General features: G+C 51.4%; 1 protein-coding gene across 3 annotated transcripts in view; it reads right to left on the reverse strand.

Annotated features, from left to right (window-relative positions):
• The window catches only part of DNMBP (dynamin binding protein), a 39,922-nt gene that overhangs the window by 2,648 nt on the left and 18,119 nt on the right, over positions 1-19,155 (reverse strand). Inside the window, exons 5-16 of one of the 3 annotated variants that reach the window (XM_062580552.1) lie at positions 7,895-8,082; positions 7,184-7,241; positions 6,252-6,399; positions 5,694-5,711; positions 4,828-5,027; positions 3,122-3,252; positions 2,770-2,874; positions 2,411-2,539; positions 1,576-1,908; positions 926-1,108; positions 650-848; positions 54-508 (exon numbers count right to left, since the gene is read on the reverse strand). In XM_062580552.1, coding sequence (XP_062436536.1) covers positions 54-508; positions 650-848; positions 926-1,108; positions 1,576-1,908; positions 2,411-2,539; positions 2,770-2,874; positions 3,122-3,252; positions 4,828-5,027; positions 5,694-5,711; positions 6,252-6,399; positions 7,184-7,241; positions 7,895-8,082 — 2,147 coding nt within the window. Of the gene's footprint in view, positions 1-53; positions 509-649; positions 849-925; positions 1,109-1,575; positions 1,909-2,410; positions 2,540-2,769; positions 2,875-3,121; positions 3,253-4,827; positions 5,028-5,693; positions 5,712-6,251; positions 6,400-7,183; positions 7,284-7,894; positions 8,083-19,155 lie in introns of all 3 variants that reach the window. The other 2 variants (XM_062580550.1, XM_062580551.1) reach the window with 2 other exon arrangements.

A 19,155-nucleotide genomic window follows, 5' to 3' on the forward strand; every position in this document is an offset into this window, starting at 1 on the left:
TGTGAGGTTCAGCCCTTAGCCACTCCACAGCTCCCCTTTCACCTGAGGCTCACCTGGTTGCCCTCTGACTCACTGCTCTCCAGCCCAGAGTCTCTGTCCTCCACTGAGAGCACAGGCCTGAGATGTGCTTTGGAGAAGTGTCCATTGCGAGGGCTGGTGTTGCAGCCTGCCTCAAGGTGGCTGTGGCGGCGCTGAGATGACACCATACTGGCCTCCACGGGAGCCGTCCTGTCCCTGCAGCCAAGCTGGGGTTGACAGGGGGAGTCCATCTCTGAGCGGGGCTGCGGGGACTGGTACAGGTCTCCTGGGGAGCCGGAGTCCTGTAGGGATTTCTGAGTGAAGGTCACAGCTGCCCCACTGGGGCTGAAGGTCAGCACGGTGTTGCTGTGGGGAGAAGAGCTGCTGTGCTCAGACTCATTGGAAGAGTGGCTGCCCACCGAGACATCTGAGTGGCTGCGGCGCGGGTTGTAGGGCTTCAGAAAGGAGCTGTACACAAAGCCTTTGGTCACTGTGGAGAGGGAGAAGGGAGCTCAGAACAGGGAGCAGCAGAGACCACAGGAGGGGAGGTGCAGCAGGGCTAGAGTTTCCAACCCCTGGCCAAGGGCAGTGAGGGTTCTGCCCTGGGGGCTGGCAGGCCAGGGCCACCTACCCCCGTTGTCTATGAGCCACCGATTCTGGCTGCCCATAGGGTCTTTCTTCTTGATGACACCCACAATGTCTCCCTCCAGCAGTGAGACATCCAGGTCTTGAGCAGCATTGAAATTGCGATCTGCCTGGAAGAGACTGTCTGGGGGATACCGGGCCAGGAGGGCAGCTCGGACGTCATCTGACTGCAGGAGATAGCTGGGCTGGAAAGGAACGAGGCACACATGAGTTGTCGTCCCAGCTCCCCAGCAAGCCCTGATATGGGGCAGAGGGGACTCACCAAGCCAACGAGCGGCTGCCGCCGAGCAGACTGACGCTCCATGCTCTTCCTCTCAAAGGGCCTCTTGGGAGCTGCCTGTGATTCTGGGAAGAAGGTGAAGGCCTGGAGCTGCTGGAGGACTCGACCATGCTCTTCCTGGAAGATGGCAATGAGGTTCCCCTCCCTGCCGGCCACCTTCAGCAACTGCAACCAGAGCAGGGTTGGGTTCACAGTTAGATGACAGCAACTGGCAAAAGTAGCTGAGAGCTATGGCAGAGACCACGCCAGCTCCCAGGCCAAGCAGTGCTCTTAGCTCTGCCTGTGACTTGCATCAGGGCTAGATTTGCAGCACTGTCAGGACTTCGCTCTGAGTGATCCCCTAACTCATGCCCTGAGATTCTCCAAGGCAAATGCCACCCACCACTGCTCCACGAGCAGCCAGAGCCTGAGTCTCATCTCCAACATCTCTAAGCACAACTGCATCTGGACCAGGCAATCCCTGCCTGCAAGAAGCCCACAAGAGCCCTCCCTGAGGCATTCAGAGCCTGAAATTGCAGTAACAGCAGCTTCTCCTGCAATGAGATAGATCCCAGAGAGGCTCAGGAAAAAGCCACGCATGGAGAGCAGTACCACAGTGAGCACCACACGCTAATTGTGCTCCGAGAACCCACCGACAACAGGGGTCTCAATTCCTCCAGGGCCAAGCGCACAAAGTCACAGTGAGCCTTGGCATAGCCCCGCACGCAGCTGGCAAACAGCTCCTTGGCAAAGCGCTGGAATTTGGGCAGCTCGTCCAGCAGCTGGGCATTCAAGGCCTCGTAGTTGTTGCGGGCCGACTGCAGTTCCTCCAGTGTTCGTTTGTCCTTCAGCTTCTCTGCTCGCTCAGTGCAGTTGTGGAAGTCAAGTAGCTTGTCGAAACGCTTCTGCACAAGCTTGTGTGGCCCTGCGAACATGCTCAGCAGCTGGTTCAGGGGCAAGCTCACCAGCCGCTCTGTCCGTTCTTTCTGGTGGACAGAGATGCAAGAAGCAGGTGAAATGAGCTGCTCTAGACCTCATCTCTCCCCTGCTCTGCCACAAACACCCACAGCTCATGCTCTGGCATACAAGACTCCCAGGACAGCACAGGTTCCTTCGTTCAGATACCACCCAACAGAACTCCAGAGGTCCCTTCCCACATCTACCGCTCCATAATCCCATGTAAATATGCTAGCATGCGCAACCCTCTGGGAGGGATGTAAACCACTCGCACAGGGGGCTGTGCCTCTTTGAGTAGGGCTGAAAAAACGTGTACCTAACAGGCATGCTCAATGCACTGCACAAGCTTAAAGGCATCAAAGCTCTCAGGAGGAGAAGAGTCAAATGGAGGTGCTCACACCTCTCCCAAACTGTGCTGCCCTCTCTGCAACATCCCATGGTCAGAAGGGCTCTTCCGCCTGTCCACACCTAGGCCTGCATTGATGGCCCTCAAGAGGAGCCTCCAGTGCGCAAGGGTACAGGTTCACTCACAAAGTTGGAGAAGAGCTGGTCACTGATGAGCCGATTCACTTTCTGGAACTGGTCCAAGTCCCCACCGCCCTTCTCTGTGCACAGGTCCCACATGCTCACCGCTGCTAGCGCCTTCATGCAGGCTGACTCCTGTACCAGGGACACACAGTCAGCACAGCCACGGTTGCTGCCCAGGAGAATGGGCCTCCTGGCACAGGCCCACACCCCCAGGGGCAGCCTGAGGACCTTCCCAGGGCAGCCCAGAGCAGAGAACATCCCCAAGCAGGGCTGTGGGCAGGAGCACTGGCAGGTGCACACTATGCAGGCTGGAGTTACAGTGCACAGCGAGCCCCATGGGTATCACACCCAGACAGACTCACCCGGACGTGCTGCAGGTAGAGGGAAAGGTCTCGGATGAAGGACTTGATCAGCCGCTCCTGCATCCGGAAATTTTTCTCTGTCTCCTCAAAGGCCTCATCCTTCAACTGTGAAACAAAATAGCTCAAGGGAGGCAATGCAGAAAGTTGGCGCCTTCTAGAGTACAAGGTGTGTGGCCTCCTGCCCAAAAGCCAGGGAGCAGAGTCATGTGGCTCAGACCCCAGGCTCACTCTGTCCTGCCCTGGATTTGAAATGCTTGTCTGGGAAGGGGTGGAAAGGGGCAGTGGGTATTGCTATCTCCTCAAGCACCACAGAGTGTAAGTAAGTGCCCCTGGCACTTTTGATGCATGTTACCTGAGGGGCAAAGCCTGTGAGATGCTTGAGATGGCTGCTCACACGGTTGGATTTCTTGATGATAGAATGGAAGTTGAGCTTGGAGATCTTCTCCATGAGGCTATCCTCATCCCCTTTCCGGTACTTTAGCACTGAAGAGATTGATGTAGAAATCAGACACTTCACCAGTCCAATGCCTGTGTCTTATGGTGCTTCAACAATGCTTGCCTAGCTGGATCTCTCCTTCCCATCCTTCCTAAGACTCTGTAGTTCCAAGTGCCCCATGCTTCATATCATCTCTGCAATCCAGCACTGTGCTTGCCACTGGTAATGCCCTGCTTGACTCTGGATCTGCCCTGCAGTTTGCAGACTCACCACTCAAAGTCTTTCAGCAGGAATAAGTATAGCATTAGCATAAGATAACATAGGAGGTGGCACACAATAACCATTAGGCATATACAAGGTATTTTTATATATATATATATATATATATATATATATATATTAGCAAATATGAGTAACTATTACAGAAAACCTATGTCATTTTGTGGGGCTATGTGAAAAGACTGACACATGAGACAGTCAGGGAAACTGACTCTTCTTCCCTTCTTCCAGGCAGAAGAGAGGATGGTGGCCAGCAGGTCAAGGGAAACCATTCTTTCCCTCCATTCAGTCATAGGAAGGCTACACCTGGATCGTTTGTCTTTGACTCTCCAAGTCAAGAGGGATGTGGAAGAACCAGAGCAACAAGTAGAGCTCATGCCCTGTAATGAGCTGCAGGGAGCTGGGATGGCTCAATCTGACTGAGAGGAGGTAAAGGAGGGATCTGCTTAAAGCCCATGGCTACTTTGGAAGGGCAGCTACAAAGATGATGCAGCCAAACTCAGCAGGGCCAGGCAATACATGGGGCAGTGGCTGCAGAGGGCAGCTTGGGAGGCCGAGTGTGTGCACAGAGAGCACCTCTTCACTGGCAGGGTGGCACAGCCCCAGGACACGTCATAGAATCATAGAATGGTAAGGTTGGAAGGCACCTCTGAAGATCACCTAGTCCAACCCTCAGCATAGCCCGTACGGGGATTGAACCTGCGACCTTGGCATTAACAGCACCGCATTCTAACCAGCTAAGCTAAATCTGCCTCCAAACTTGATAGACTGTGAAATCTCCATCCTCAGAGGTCAGTGATACTCATCTGGAGAGATCAGTGGCTGATCAGATCAAGTGCTGGAGATAATGCTGCTACGAGCAGGAGGTCGGACTGGGGACCCCAGGGGGCCCTTCCAGCCAGCATGTCTGATTCAGTCCTGTCTACAGATGCTCCTTCAAGCTTACACTCTAAATCTCCACAAGACAGAGACTGTCCTAAAATATTAATTCCCTATTCATGTTCTTCAAAATAGGATTTTTAAACTGCAAATACCTATTATTTTGTTTTAACTATACTTGTTTTCATTTGGTAGGCACATGATCAGCAATTGCCTACATTTCGTATCACTGTATTACAAGAAAACCATGTGATATCCATTCTGCATTGTTCTTTGTGTACTGTATCTCATGCTTAAGATTTTTTAAATGCACTTCTTTTAATATACTGCTGTGAAGGTACAGTCTATTGAGGGCATACTCTCTATACTGTTGTGGTTGCCAGCTAATGCTCTGGAGATGACAGACTCCAATTTCAATACATCCATTCCTGTCCCTCGCTCCTCAGCTGCATCCAACTACTCACCCAGGTCTTTCCGGCGCTTGTATTCGTTGATATTGACATTGATTTCTTTGACCGCGAGGACAGCAGCCGTGAGCGGCGCCTTGTCAGGGTGAGACTCAGGGGTGGCGCTCAGCAGTTCCATCAGCAGCAGCGGGTACCGCATCACCCTTTGCACTGGCTTGATGAGGAATGAGCCCAGGTTAATGTAGTTCGTGCAGCCCCTGGTAAGTTAAGACAAAGGAGATGCACCAGATTTCAGTCCAGCTCTGCAAAACATTTCCTGCCACTTTAAACTAACCACAACCAGACCCAGAGCATCAACACCTCTAACTTCCTAAAGCACTGCACCCTCATCTCCAAACCTGTGGCACTTCTGAGCCCACCAAGATCTCAAGCCAGCCCCAGGCTTTCCAGACCTCTGACATACTAAGCGACCCTACCTAACCAGGCAGCCACTGGTCCTACCACTAAGTCCCACAAGGCCACAGCCTCAAACTTACCAGAGCTCCACTTACCTCAGCCTCCGTCCCACCACCCTGGTTGTATGTTCACAACCCTGATCTGACTCACAGTGCAGAACAGCATGACTGAGCTCAGGACTCCAGCCTGCATATTGTTCTCCTAGGGGCTGATGGCCTCCAAAACCTTTATTCTGACCAAGACCCCCCCATCTTGCCTCATCATCTGCCAGTACCCTCTGTCTATGTAGCCCATCTATTCCCTGTCGCAATCCCATCCACGGATGCCATGCTGCTCCTTGGCTCCACAAGGTACTGTTAGGCCCCCCAGACATGCACACAGCTGGTGGTGAAAGAAGGTTAGTTATAAAGGGGCAGCCAGGCCAAGACAGACAGGCAAGCTGGGACCAACAGGAATGAGACACTTACCACTCACTGTACAGGCTCCTGCCGGCCCACAGAGTGCCAAAAAGCAAAGAAAAGCAACTGGTTAACAGGGTGACAGGCGTGCAATCCCGCAGCCAGTGCCTTCACCCCATCCTGTAGCAACAGTGCCAATGCAGCAGGCAGCACTGTCCCAGAGCAGCAGCTGGTGCTGCCAGCTCCCAGGACACTACGTTCCACAAGCTGCAGCCCTGGTGTTCACTGAGCCAGGCAAAGTGGCCCTTTTCTTCACCCATCACGGTGCTGCAGGGCCTGGGGAGTATGACCCTTGACCCAGGATACACTGCCTTTTCCATACCTTGGTAGTTTCTGTCCAGCATTTAAGGGTGGCTACAGCTGTCTCAGCACCTAGGCACTGGGGCATCACTCAAGCAAGGCCCCTTCTAGTTGAATCCAGAGCCTGGTCACCTATGCAATGCTACATAGAGAACACAGCCTCTTCTGCCACCACCTGAACTGTCTGAGTACTGCAGGCAGGGAGGCTGGAGACTGAACCCCGCCCCCTACTTCAGCCTGGTAGCCACTACAGCCAGAGTCTCCAACCTGAGGCTATCCAGTAGGTCCAAGAGTAATTTCTGAATCTTCTCATCCTTCTCATAAGTTTCCAAAAGTGTGATGGCCTCGTTGTGGTTCTGACAATACACCCTGTAGACGGCCTCCAGCTCTGCACGCCGTGTCAGGAATACTGGCCCTGCACAGAGCATCAAAGAGAGATTTCAGCATCTCCTGGCCCCCTGACTGCTGTCAATTACTCTGGTGCATCCCACAGCGAGATGTCCAGTGTCCCTCCCACACAGCTCAAGAGAATAGTGTTGTTAGAGTCCCAGGACTCCTCTTAATCTCCCTCAACACACACACAAGTCCTTTCCGCTTTCCTGTAGCCGCAAGCTGGGCGCTGCGGGCAGGACAAAAAACTGGAAGCTGTGCATCGAAGGTCTGCCAAAGCAAGGAGATCCTGTGGGCTGAAATAAGGACACATCATGTTAACTCACTAGGACATGCTGACTCATGCTTTGAGGGGACTGTTTACCTAGTCAAGGAGCCCCACAAGGACCCCTAAGAGCCACTAGCACAGTGACCTCAATTAATCCTGCTCTCCAAGGGATGAGGAGCAGGGAAACTGGTTATTGGCAGTGTGGGCAGGGAGCCATTCAGAAAGCAAAGTGACAGGCTGCCCATGGCCTGAATGGTGAAAGCTGGCAGCCCAAGTGTGACAGAAGGAGTGTCCGCCTGGAGCAAGGACCAGGGAGGACCACAGACACCAAGTTTCTCAGCAGAGACTCATGGGGCAATAGAGATCTTGCCGGCTTTGTTGCTGGACCAATGAGCTCTTACACCAATCAACAGAGAGGAAACACCATCCCAGGCTCAACCCCAGTGACCTTTTCCCACCATTTAAACCACTCTGCTCCTCTCTAGCCCACTTGCAAAACCCTTCACAGCCTGCTGAGAAGAAATAACAGCAGAATGCATACCAATGGCATCTGAAGCCTCCAAGGCGGTCAGCAGCTCTTTGGAGAAGGTAATTACCACCTGGATGTTTCCAAAAAGACCATCAAAGTCTATATTCGTCATCTGGCAAACAGGGGGAGAGAGATCTTGGATAGGAGAACATGCCCTGCCAGCTCCAACAGCCCTCCCCTTTTCTTTCTGCAACCCATCAGCCCTCTGCTCCCCAGCAGCTGCCCACTGTGACCTCCTTCCACCACAGTGGCTTTGTACTCACTTCCTTGTTCCCTTGTGCACTGTAACTCTTGCTCCTTATGTGTCCCATCAATGTCACTGATGTGTCTCCCCTATCCTCAGCTATTTCATCCCTGCCTCTGATGACCTGACATTCTCCCTCTCCTCCCACCAGCTGTCTGCATGCCAAGACTTCATATTTTTTTTCTCCTGACAATGAGCTTCTTAACCTCAAACAAATGAAGAGGAACAATACTTCCCACCCTAGAAAATCAATCTGCTACACTTGCTGCCAGGTATCAGCAACAGTGAGAGCTCAGCAGGTTCCCAAAAGAGATGAGAAATTCTCCTGGGTACAAGAAGCCATCCTGCTCCTTTGGATGTAGCTGAATTTCCTGTGTGGGTTTCCATGCCATTTTTAGCCACCTTCAACAACAAAGTGGACTCAGTATCCTCACCCCACCCTGCCAATGCTACACTGTAGCCTGCTCCCAGGCTCCTACCTGTGCTTGCTGCAGAGGCACCATGATCCTCTCCACACACATCTCCAGATCTCGGACATAGTCCCGCTCTGTCTGGAGCAGTTCCTCAATAACCTTGGATCTCTTCTCCAGCATCCTTTGCTCTGGGCTCTCAGTGGCAGCTGAGGAAGTCTCTAGGGATGGTGTCTGAGATGAAAGGAGGGTCATCTCTGCAAGACAGACAGGCAAGATCAGCATCCTCCAGTGACACCTGGCCTGATCCTTGCATGACAAGGAGAGGAGACACACAGCGCTGGTACTGTGCTGTTCTCAACCCATGGGACTGTCAGACACAATGGCTAGCAAGCAAGGCCAGCAGGACTGTCCTTTCCAAGGACCTTTCTGGAGAGGCCACGCTTGGCTCTCCCTCTCCCTGCTGCGCTCCTGCAAGCTCCAGGGTGGCAGGTCTCCACTCTGCTCCAACACGCTTCCCTCAGCCTTCAGCGCTTGCAGTACTACTGTTGCAGTGGGGCCCCACAGCTTGCAGGGGCTGTGCCTCCTGCCCTCAGAGCACCGGCTGCCGGGAGCACCTCCAGCACCCTTGGGAAAGGGGTAGGGAGTAGCTGTGGCAATACAAGTATTTTGTCAGACATTAACCACTTCTCTGCAGCTGTTGGAATTAGAGGCTGCAAATATCAAGCTGCAGAAACCCACTCCAGGCCTGCAGTTCGTGCAGGTCCCTGGCTGGCTGGAGGCCATCCCAGGCCCTGGCAGGGCAGCGGCAGGGCCAGGGAGCTTAGACACACTGCTGGCAGCACTGAGGAGGGAGCAGGTTCAGCCTGTCCCCCCCCCCTGAGGCCAGCTAGGCCCTCACATCCAAGCCATGGGGAAGCACACCCCTCTCCTGCCCTGCACCCCAAACTCTGCTGCCCCAGAAAACCTCCTCCTGTGCTCAGCCCCATGGAGAAGGGCCCTGCTCCCCTCCTCCCGGAGGGCCCAGAGCTACCTACCTGCGCTGGCTATGGCGGAGCTGGGGCCGTCCTCCCCTCCCCTCCCCTCCCCTCAGGCTGGGGACAGGGTCTCCAGTCTCCAGCTCCAGGGCATTTCCATCTGAATAGCTAGAGGCCTCCGGCACCCACAATGGGGCTGGCGGATGCAAAGCCTGGAGCTGGAGCGCCGGTCAGAAGCTCGGTGGTCGCAGAGGCCAGCTCAGCCCCCCTGCGCCGTCGGGAAGGCTGGAGCAGCCTCGGCCCACGCCGGCAGCGAGGGGCCAGTGCCCCCGCCTTGTCACCAGGGCTGAGTCCACCGTAAAGTCCCTGGCAGCGGAGAAAGCACACGAGGGGACCAAGAGATACAGGCACGAGCACAAACCGCACACGCGGGGTGCACGGACGCGTGCAGGCAGAGGCGGAGTAAGGCAGAGGCTCAGGGCTGGCCGGACGCACCCCACGCGGACGGACACGCTGCCACGGCATCGGCCCCGGGGCGCGAAGAGCCCCGCGCTCCAAGCACGGCATGCACCGCGCCTGGGTGACCGTCCCCCCACGCCGGCAGCAGCCTCCCTGCGCTACGCCTGCCAAACTGCTGGGGTGCGACAAGGGCAGCGCGACACGGGGCGTGATGCCGCCCCATTCGTATGGCCTCAGGGCGCGCGGACAGCTCGCCAGCTGCCTCTTCCCTATCCCAGGCCCAGGCAGCTGATTTTCCTCCTGGTTTTCTGTCCCACCTACAGCTCCCAGGCCAGCCCAGCCCCCTCCGATTTTCATTCAGGTTCTGAGACATTTTACCCTTGCAGATTCCTGGGCCTCAGCAACTTCCTACCCCACCTGCCTGCTTTTAAAAGGAGTGGCATGTGCCCTCTGGCCAAAACCACAGAAACGGCCCACCCCCAAACTGAGCCAGAGAGAGAGAGAGAGAGAGAGAGAGAGAGAGCGAGCGAGCAAGAGCGAGCCCCTCTCCCTCCCCAGCCCCATCTCCTTGGCCCCCTCCCAGGGCTGCTCAGAGGCAGGGTCTGCCATGCAAACACTCAGTCTCCTGCATTTTATTGCTGCTCTGCAGCACTGGTGCTGCTGGAGCCCTTTGCAACACGCTCACTGCCTCTGCATCCTGCCTCAGTTACCTGATTTAACGCAAGCAGCTGATTTGACCAATGCTCATCAACTCCAGCTGTCTCCCGCAGACCTCCAGCTGCTCTGTTTCAGGGAGATTTCACTGGCAGTTGTGGACATACGCCAGCTCAGATATTTGTAAAAATATTTCTGCAGGACAGGTGCTTCCTGCTCACCACCTCCCTGACGGCTCCAGCGCCAGCCCCAGGCAACGGCGGCTCGCTCACCGTCACGGGGGCCGGTCTTGCCTCCAGCTCCAGCAGTACGGGCTGGCTCGGGGAGCCAGCGGGAGCACAGCCGGGCCCGCGGGACGCGCGGCAGGGCCAGGAGGTCAGCCTGACCTGGGCAGGTGTCGAAGGCAACACGAGCTCCTGCCTCAGGCCTCCACGCTCCGGGCGCACAAAGAGATGCCAACTCCAGCCAGGACTGCGCCTGCTAGGCGGGAGGGCTGCCAGCGCATGTGGAGCCACTACGGCCAGGCTCTCCGCAAACCAAAAGGAAACTGCTGCAATCGCTTCGCATCTCTGGGGCCTCTGACGAACCCCTCCTCTTCCCCCCCGTCCCCCCCCAAGGTCCCCTGCCAGGGCACTGAGCAGAGACCCCAGGCATCGGGTGCAAACCTTGCAAGAAGCACACAGAACAGGGACACACACGTAACCACCCAGTGTGAAACGTGGGAAAGGTATTTGCTGCTTCAGCCGAAATGTCCCGCCTGCTGCTCTGCCAGGCTGGGTCTTCACACCGAAACAATCCCCAGAAAAGGGAAGAAATTCCACCACGACAAGAGAGCAACCCGGCCCAGAACTCCCACTGAAGTTGGGCCGTTGCTTCTAGCCCTTCCTGTTGCGCAGCAACAGCAACAAACGAAAAGCATCAGCATCAGACAGTGACTAGTTAGATCTGCTGGGGCCGAGGAAAAAGCAGTCTCTCTCGCAGGAAGACTAATTTCAAAATCAGTCACACACCGCCAATAGCAGCAAACAGGAAACCCAGCTGAAACCCAGCACCCAGCTGAAGAAACCAGAAACCAGACTCCTGTTTCTGACCAGGAGTCTCCACTGCTCTGCCTTGAAATTGGGCCTGGGCAGAGGCAAAAGGGCCAGCTCAGTGGAGCAGGATTTAGCGGCACAACTAATTTAGCGAGCAATTACAGCATGTTGGGAAGAACAAACTTCACTAATTCCTAGTGGCAAGTGTCCTCAAAAAACACCACCATCAGGGCCATCTGAAATAAGGGCTCCTATTTTCAACTAACTTACTCAATTGTTGCCTTGGCTTCCCACCAGGTAAGTCTCCACATCATGAATTTTATCAGTGTAAATGCAGTGAGATTCTGTGAGGAGGGCCTGGAAGCAGATGCCGGGTTTAATATTTACCATGTGCATTTCCATAGTGTCTGCAAGGCCTCGGTCACAGACCAGGCCCGACACTGCAAGGTCCTCTGCAAACACACAACAAGGAGATCCTGCTGGAGGCATCGTGCTTGAAATCTGGAGAGGTGGCAAGACAGATCCAGGTGCACAGTGGGGACAAAGACAAGCCAAGCTAATATGGTCAGCAGGTCTCTGCAGCAGGTAGCTTATAAAAAGTTAAGAGACATAAATAACAAACAAGAATTATTTTAAAGAAGGACTTTTTTTTAAGGAATGACTTTTTTGCAGGAAAACAAACTCAAGAGGGACAGCAACATAAAAGAAGCACAGAAGTGTTAAATTGAAATGTAAACGAGTGAAAACCATGCAAGGGTGGGTGAGTGAGCTGATACAGCTGTACTGAATGAGATCAAGAAGAAAATGGAGTAGTTCATGAAGAATCTTGAAAACAGCCAGAAATGAACTGAGCAGCAGCATTAGTGACATCGCATCATGACAACCACTCAGAGGACAGTTTGCACAGGACATCTGTACAGGATATCTCAGAGGTTTCCTACGTTGCCACACGATCCTACCATGCTCCCAGATTTATCTCTAGCTGTCTATCCAGTGGTTGCAGGAATAAGTCTAACTGCAAGGAAGCTCTTGTTCAGGCTACCCAGGCCCTTGGGTCCTTGCTCCAGGTACTTCCAACCCCTCTGAGCCGGAGGGTAACCCTGAGCCTTTTAGAAACAGCGTGCTCCATGGGGGCCTGGTGCAGAGCGTGCCCTGTCCCCTGGGCCAGCTGGGAGCCCCGACTTGGGATCTCCATGCGACCAGTGGGGACACATCATCCACTCCCGCAGCCCCCTTAAATGAAGCCAAAGATGGCCCCATGTGCCACTGAGCAAATCTCACGCACGAAAATTGAGGTCAGACCCATACAGAGAACATCTTGTGGCAAGGCTCGGAGCGACACTTGTGAGATCGAACTTCCAGCTCCACTATGCCTTTGCTCTAAGTCTCAAATCCCTCTCTGTGGAAGGGAAAGCATAAACCTTCCCCGCACAAATCTGAAGCCCGCAGGGCTCATCAGATCAGCCTGTCTGACCTGACACAATGCTCCCCACCAGTTTTACTTACTTACGCTCTATCCATGCTTCCATTATTTGGCCTGTGATTTCTGGCTACTCACACAAGTTAATTCTCCTCCAGCCTTCTTGTTCTTTCTGAATATTGCAAGATTAATTCAACAAGAGAGTAAGCTGTGGCCAACTGTTTTATGACTCTTGCTATTTATCACTAGTCTCTCATCCTTCTTCATTAATGAAGAATTAATGAAGTCATCCTGTTTCTTTCCACATGCTTAGAATTCAAAAAAATCATATACAGAATATGTTTTTAATACTTGGCATTTCTATTTGATAGATACATTTAGTATTTAGAATTTGTTTCTAATGTATATTAAAACTCTCCTTTTTCCTATTTCCATCTTTGGAAATATTCCTATATTCCATCTTTGTTGAATTTCTGTCAATTTCTTTTTTCCTGTTTGTTATATATTCCTGTATGTCTCATTGAATGTAGGATTATTGAGCATTTAACTAAAATCACCCTCTTTCACAGCTGTGGTTTTTCAGTCATCTAATAAATGCTTTCTAAACAGATCCCCATTCTAATCCACATACTTTCTATTTAAATGTTTCCTTTCAGTCTGAGTCATCATGCCCATCAACTCTGGAGGCACTAAATACATACATTACTGGCTGGAACTGTCTCCATTAGTCTAAAGGAATGTAACTGGTATTTCTAAAGAAGCCACTAAATTCCAATCCAGTGACAAATTCTTGTTTACCTGAGACATAGATGTCAAAAATGCATTCACAAGTACTTTTACAAAAATATTCTGTATCACAGTATTTAGATACTCAGATTTTGTTCTCCTTGCATGAGATTGTATGAGCTCTGCAATCTGTATTGCTAAATTAAAATTTCTAACAATGCTTTTTTCTCTATCATCTCCTTTAGTTTTATGACAAGTCCTTAGTTTGCTGGTTTGGTCTGATAGCCTGAGACAGCTTCCCAGTAGTACTTGCTTTTGAGCTTTGCTAGTTTGCACACTGATGCATGGGCGGTGTAGCAGTGACTGGTAATCACCCCCTTGAAACAGGGAGCAAGGTGTCAACGTGGAGCACGTTCCCCACCTCTGCTCTTCCTATGGCAGCTGTGATTTTAACTTTGCAATCCCACGGCTCATCTCAAAAATACTACTTTCATCAATTCTCTTCCAATCAATGAAAATTTCTCACTTTTATTACCTGATTTCCTAGCATAAGCACACATACAATCAGAGGTTTTTTTCCTGTCCCATTCTGGAACGATCTAAGAAGAACCTGTGTTAACCCATGAAGACCAGAAACAAAAGGATTCATGTCCATTATGCCCAGGCCTGGTAGCTCCCTCCAGAAGGGCTGCATCACCTCCCCAGCTCTGATCATCATGGCTCACCTGCCAGCATCCCCCATCACTGCTGGGCTCCCGCAGTGACACAGTGCAGCCCTCACAGGGTGACTGGCAGGAGGACAGCTAACATCATTGGAAGAGGGGACTGCTCTCCATCAGTAGCTATGGGTGAGGCTGGTCACCCCACACCACAGCCGCAACTGGATGGTCCCCTACAGCTCCATGTCTGTAACTCCTTTAGAAGGAAGATGAGTCACAGAAAACATCTCCAAGCGGAGCAGCAGCAAAGGGACCAGCTCCCAGGTTGTGTCCAAAAAGCTTCAGCACTGAGGATAACCTCTTACATAGGCTTGTAGGCTTGGCACACGCAAGTCTTCAACAGGAGCTGCACCCACTAGCAGGAAGAGCCCAGCCTCGGGCTCACAGCTCAGCACAGTCAAGCAATGACTCCGGACAAAACAAACCAGCTGCAAATATTTGAAGAATGTGAATGCCAGGAGGGAGGAGTTATTTCTTACCAAGAGAGAAGAGGGGATGAAACTAGGGCAGGGAATAATTAAACTGAGTGAAAGGCTAAAATCCCTGCCAAGAGAAAGAACTGCTGGAGCAAAAACTCTTGCTTTGGGCATAAATAATATCACTGCTAGGAAAAAGACACTGGATGAAAATCAGTCCATAACAGGACATACTATCTTGCTCCAAAAGCAACAAGCTGAATATACTCAGTGGCTCATAGTTGCTGAAGTGGAAATAGGAGGTGCAGCAGAGAAGTGCCATAGTAAAAGAGGACTTTGGTCCAAGGAAGTGAATGCAGCCACAGGCCTTGGTAGAGTCCTGTGACCAAGTCCTGTGAAGATAAATCCAGATAAACCATAAAAGTGAGCTCAGCACTCATGTCTGCTTAGGAAATATAAAGCAGGGAGAAGGCAACATTTGCTCAAGGAGTTGCCTACTGAAGAAGAGGTGATGGCTACAGCCCAGAGGAGGAGCGAGTGTGCAAACAGAACAGCCACCATAGATCATCTAAATCTAGAAGTCAGTCCTTGAGACAGATGGGAAATTCAGTAGCAGCATGGTCACAAGAACATGCAACTCATGGAGAAGGACGCATTCAAGAATACAGATACTGCAACACAAGGAGATGTTGAACAGGAACAGAATGGGGTCCTTCTCCAGGGTCACTGGAATGGTACAACTGCCTGAAAAGATCTCCAAGACGTTTCTGTCAGAGTCTGCTGGCTCCCCACTGTAACCTTTAAGGTCTCACTGGAGCATGTATGTGGATTTGACCACACTGCAAAGCTTAGCTGCTCTGCCAGGCTCCCTTTTGGCAGAGCTGGGCTCCCCACTGCAGCAAACCAAACATACAACCTTGGAAAAAAGCAGGGACCATCACCAGACACTCACCCGTGAACAAAGGTGAAAAGTTCTGAGATAGATAGCAGTATCCAGAGTATTTCTGGGAGATCTCTCCACCTTTTGTCTCTATCAGGTACCTGCCTGTCCTCACCATAAAGGTAGTTGGGACCAGTATGCTTCTACTACAATCAGTATGAACAGAGGACAGTCCCAACCAGCAATACAGAAGAAAGTAATGTGATGGACTACACAGAGCTCATTTTCCAAAGTTGAAGAAAAGTGTTAAGAAAAAAAAAGATTGTTAGTAAAAATATTAATAGAAAATTGCAATGAAAACTGGGAGTTCTTTAGAAGGATGTTTTAAATAGATAATCCAGAAAACATGATTATGCAATCAGGAAAGACAAGAATAAGGAAATACATAAATAAGTGAATGCAGAAAAACAGATAACAGACACTAGGAACTACAAAGTACATAAAAATAAGATGAGAAGAAAGAAAACAAGAAAAAAACATGGATGGCAGAACTAAGAATTCAGTTTTTGTTTTTTAAATGAGGAAGTAAAATGCTACTTTATAATACAATTTTATTTCCACCCAGAACAATAGAAAAACCTTTCAGCAACGGAATCCCGTGAGTAAGCAGAAGTAGTAAAATTCTAATAAGTTTGGCAAAAAGGCAAAAGTGTACAATAAATACTCTGTTTCTCTCTGTCTAAAGAGCAGAAATAAGACCTTGCTAACTTGCACCTCAAAAACCACGGTCAGTGGAGAGTATCTAGAATCTAAAGAGAGCATTTCTAAGCAGATTCACTAGGGACTGTACTTAAAGCTGATCCTACATAACACTTTAAAAGTAAATGCAAAATCACTGCTGTTATGCAGAGAACTGAGTATCAGCTGAATAGAATTGCAAATAAGGATGGGGCATATTAGTCACTAACTGATCCAAGACATTCTGAATAAGATGGAGTTATTCAAACAAAACAGGTTTAATGTAGATGAACACATTAATGTAATATTGGTAACAAGAAATGCAGCCATACCCAGGACTCCCAGGACTGTATTCTGGACAATAATGATTCTCCTCAGGTTGGCCAAAACTCAGCCTGAGTGCCCAGGCATTGCTATGGCAAAAAGTGCCTTTTTTTTTTTTTTTTTTTTTGGGGGGGGGGGGGAGAGAAGGTAAAAACGTGGTCCTTGAACGGGGAATGGGAATGTAGCAAGGTGCTATACAATCAAATGCTGAAACCAGGGCCAGAATGCCTCATGCAGCTCTAAAGTCTGCTCTTTTAAAAGAACAAGAACTGAAAAATGGGTGAGGATCAGGAAAAATAAACATTTGAAGGTCTTGCTGTGAGTCTCTGCCATGAGCACCTTAACACTTTAATCATTACGAAGAACTGAAGATGGAAAAATTATCTGATTACCAGTTCTGGTCTGGGAAAAAAGTACTGTGAACTAAAAAATTTGGCAGAGAAAGGCTGGAGTTCAAAGCTGAACTGCAACATATTAGCATACAAAACTTTTAAGGGTGCTGGTGATTAAACAGCAGAACTATGACAGGTGACTTCTCCTTATGTTGATGTGTTAGACTGAATATCTGCTTATCTTGCTTACATCATCTCTAATTGGGCTTTCAAGCCTTAAATTATCTTAGCCCATGGAAAGGAGGAGGAACCTGGGAGAGGAGCAGCCAGAATTACAGAAGCAGCCTCCAGCACATGGAGGAAAAAACTGAAAAGACTTTTTCCTACCAGCTGGACAGAAGAGTGCCTGCTGCCAAGGGCTGTGGGAGACTTCTGGGAAGGCTCCCAGGTGTTTGTGGGTCTTACATTAGGGCAGACAGAAGCAAAGCTACATTTGCAGAAGCAGGGTGCTCCTACCGCAGCACTGCGCTTTGGCAGGGCAGGAGAAGCAGGAACATAACAGGGAATCACATCCAGAAACAGGACACAGATAGTGATACAAACTATGCCTGCCTAGAGCCTCTCCCGCCACCCCTTCCTGCTGGCTACGAGCCCTGATTCGAGGTCTCCCTTCCAGCTGGTGGCCACTGCTCTCACCATGCGTGCCCCTGTCTTGGCACCTCGTGCAGCCGCACTGCAGCTCTGAGCCTGCCGCAGCAGGGAAAAGTCAAGCGCCTCGCTGCCCCCACCGCAACCATCAGCAAGCCCAGCGTCCCGCTCAGCACTAAGGGCACTCGCCCTGCACCACAGTCTGTCCTCCCTTCTCTTGCAAAAGCTGGACAGGTCAGCACTTTTTCAGGCAAGCTGCAGGCAGCTGGAGCAATAGCGGAGGTGGGCGTTCGGTTTCCCCGGGCTCGGCATGGAGCCCTTTGCATAATTTCTCCAAATGCAGTTCCCACAGCCCCAAGCTGAACCAGTCTCTGCCCTGTTTCGAGTCTCTGGAGGCCTTGTGGGTTGCTTCTCTCCTCGCTCTGCTCCTAGCTCCTCCTAGCTTTGCTGCTGCCCTTTAATCATCCTGGCACAGCAAACCTTCTCCCTTCCCCTGCCCTGGAGACACAGTGGAGCAAAGTCCTACCCTACCAGGGCAGCCTGAGTGCATAGAAATGCAGCCAGTAGAGCCTGCTTGATCAAATACCTCCAGAGAACAGACTTTACACTGTAGAAGATGACAGGCAGCCACAGCCTCCAGCCCTGCTGCTGTGCTTCACTGCTGTTTCTCTCTGTGTTTCACCTCCTTCTCAAGAGTTTGCATGCAGGTGCATGACACTGACACTGGAAGAAAGGGCACAACAGCAAACAGCTTCTCAGGCACGCGGACCTGTCCAACAGTGAGGTTAGTTCACCCAGAACAGATCCTCTACTCCTTCTTCCTGAGCCCTAGCCACCTTTCTGCCTTTTCCTCAACTCCTACCAATATTCTTGCAGCCACGAGCAAAATCTCACTAAGTTATTGCAACCAACTCCATCACAGCCAAGGAATTAACAAGACAACTCTGCCCATGCTAAGACAGTGCGAATCCTCCAGTTTGACCTCTCTCCAGCCCCAGGATGGGATTGGGGACCTAGGAAAGGCTCAGGGATCCAGAATACAGAGTTTGCAGCTACTATAGCAAGGGCAATTCAGACCACAAAGATCGCCACAGTATTGAGGAGACAGGTGATGCAAGAGATACCATTCCCATTTGCGATAGTCTCTGTGTGGGTACCACAATGCCAGCCCTGATGTCCTGGCCTTGTGCAATTACACAAAACAGTACTGGCTCTCCAACACTTCCAAGCGCTACAGCAACCTGCCCAGTTTCCTGCTTCATGCTGCTTTTAAACAGCTGCTGTACTCGCCCACCTCTGGCAGGTTGTATGGTAACAGTAAGGGAAATGGTTCCTATACACAGTTGACAGATGCAACTCAGCATTCATTTACAACAGGTTATAAAAGCAAAACGGGCAAGCCAGATACTCCATATGAACCTCCTCTGGGTCCTGAGATGGCAGACAAAACAGGGCCACAGGTTTTGGTAAGGAAAACACCTTGGAGGTGCTTGGGGCACAGTAGGACTAGCAAGCAAAGGACAGCAGCGAGCCTGGGGACGGTGCCCCTCAGTGCGTCCCTCCCATCCGGACCTCTGCGAAACAGGGGCAAGGAGCCTTGCAGAGCAGTTAGGTAACTGTACGGAGAGGTAACTACCATGATGCTCACTTCAATAAGCCCCACGGTTTCTTGTGAGCTCTGCTGTGTCAGCTGCCCGCCTGAGCAAGACGGCCAGACCCTGGGCCCCCTGCTAGAGCAGGGTGAAGAAATGCCTAAGACCACATCGCCGGCAACTCCCAAGCATTTCTCTGCATACCTTGTTTCTGTTTCCTGGTGCGAACAAACTCTGAGTGCCTCAGGGCGCTGGGAGCCGTCCGCCTGTAGAAGCTGTTTCGTTGCAGCAAGGAGCCCCCGCCGCCTGCCTCCGCTGCCTCCTGCTCCCACACCTGGCTCCAGTCAGGACGGCCCGTGCGGACCCTTGTGCGCTCTGCTCCACGGGTCTGCGCTGCCTGCCCTGGGGCTG

This window comes from Rhea pennata, chromosome 7, assembly GCF_028389875.1.
Source record: "Rhea pennata isolate bPtePen1 chromosome 7, bPtePen1.pri, whole genome shotgun sequence".
In the NCBI taxonomy this organism is placed as follows: domain Eukaryota; kingdom Metazoa; phylum Chordata; class Aves; order Rheiformes; family Rheidae; genus Rhea; species Rhea pennata.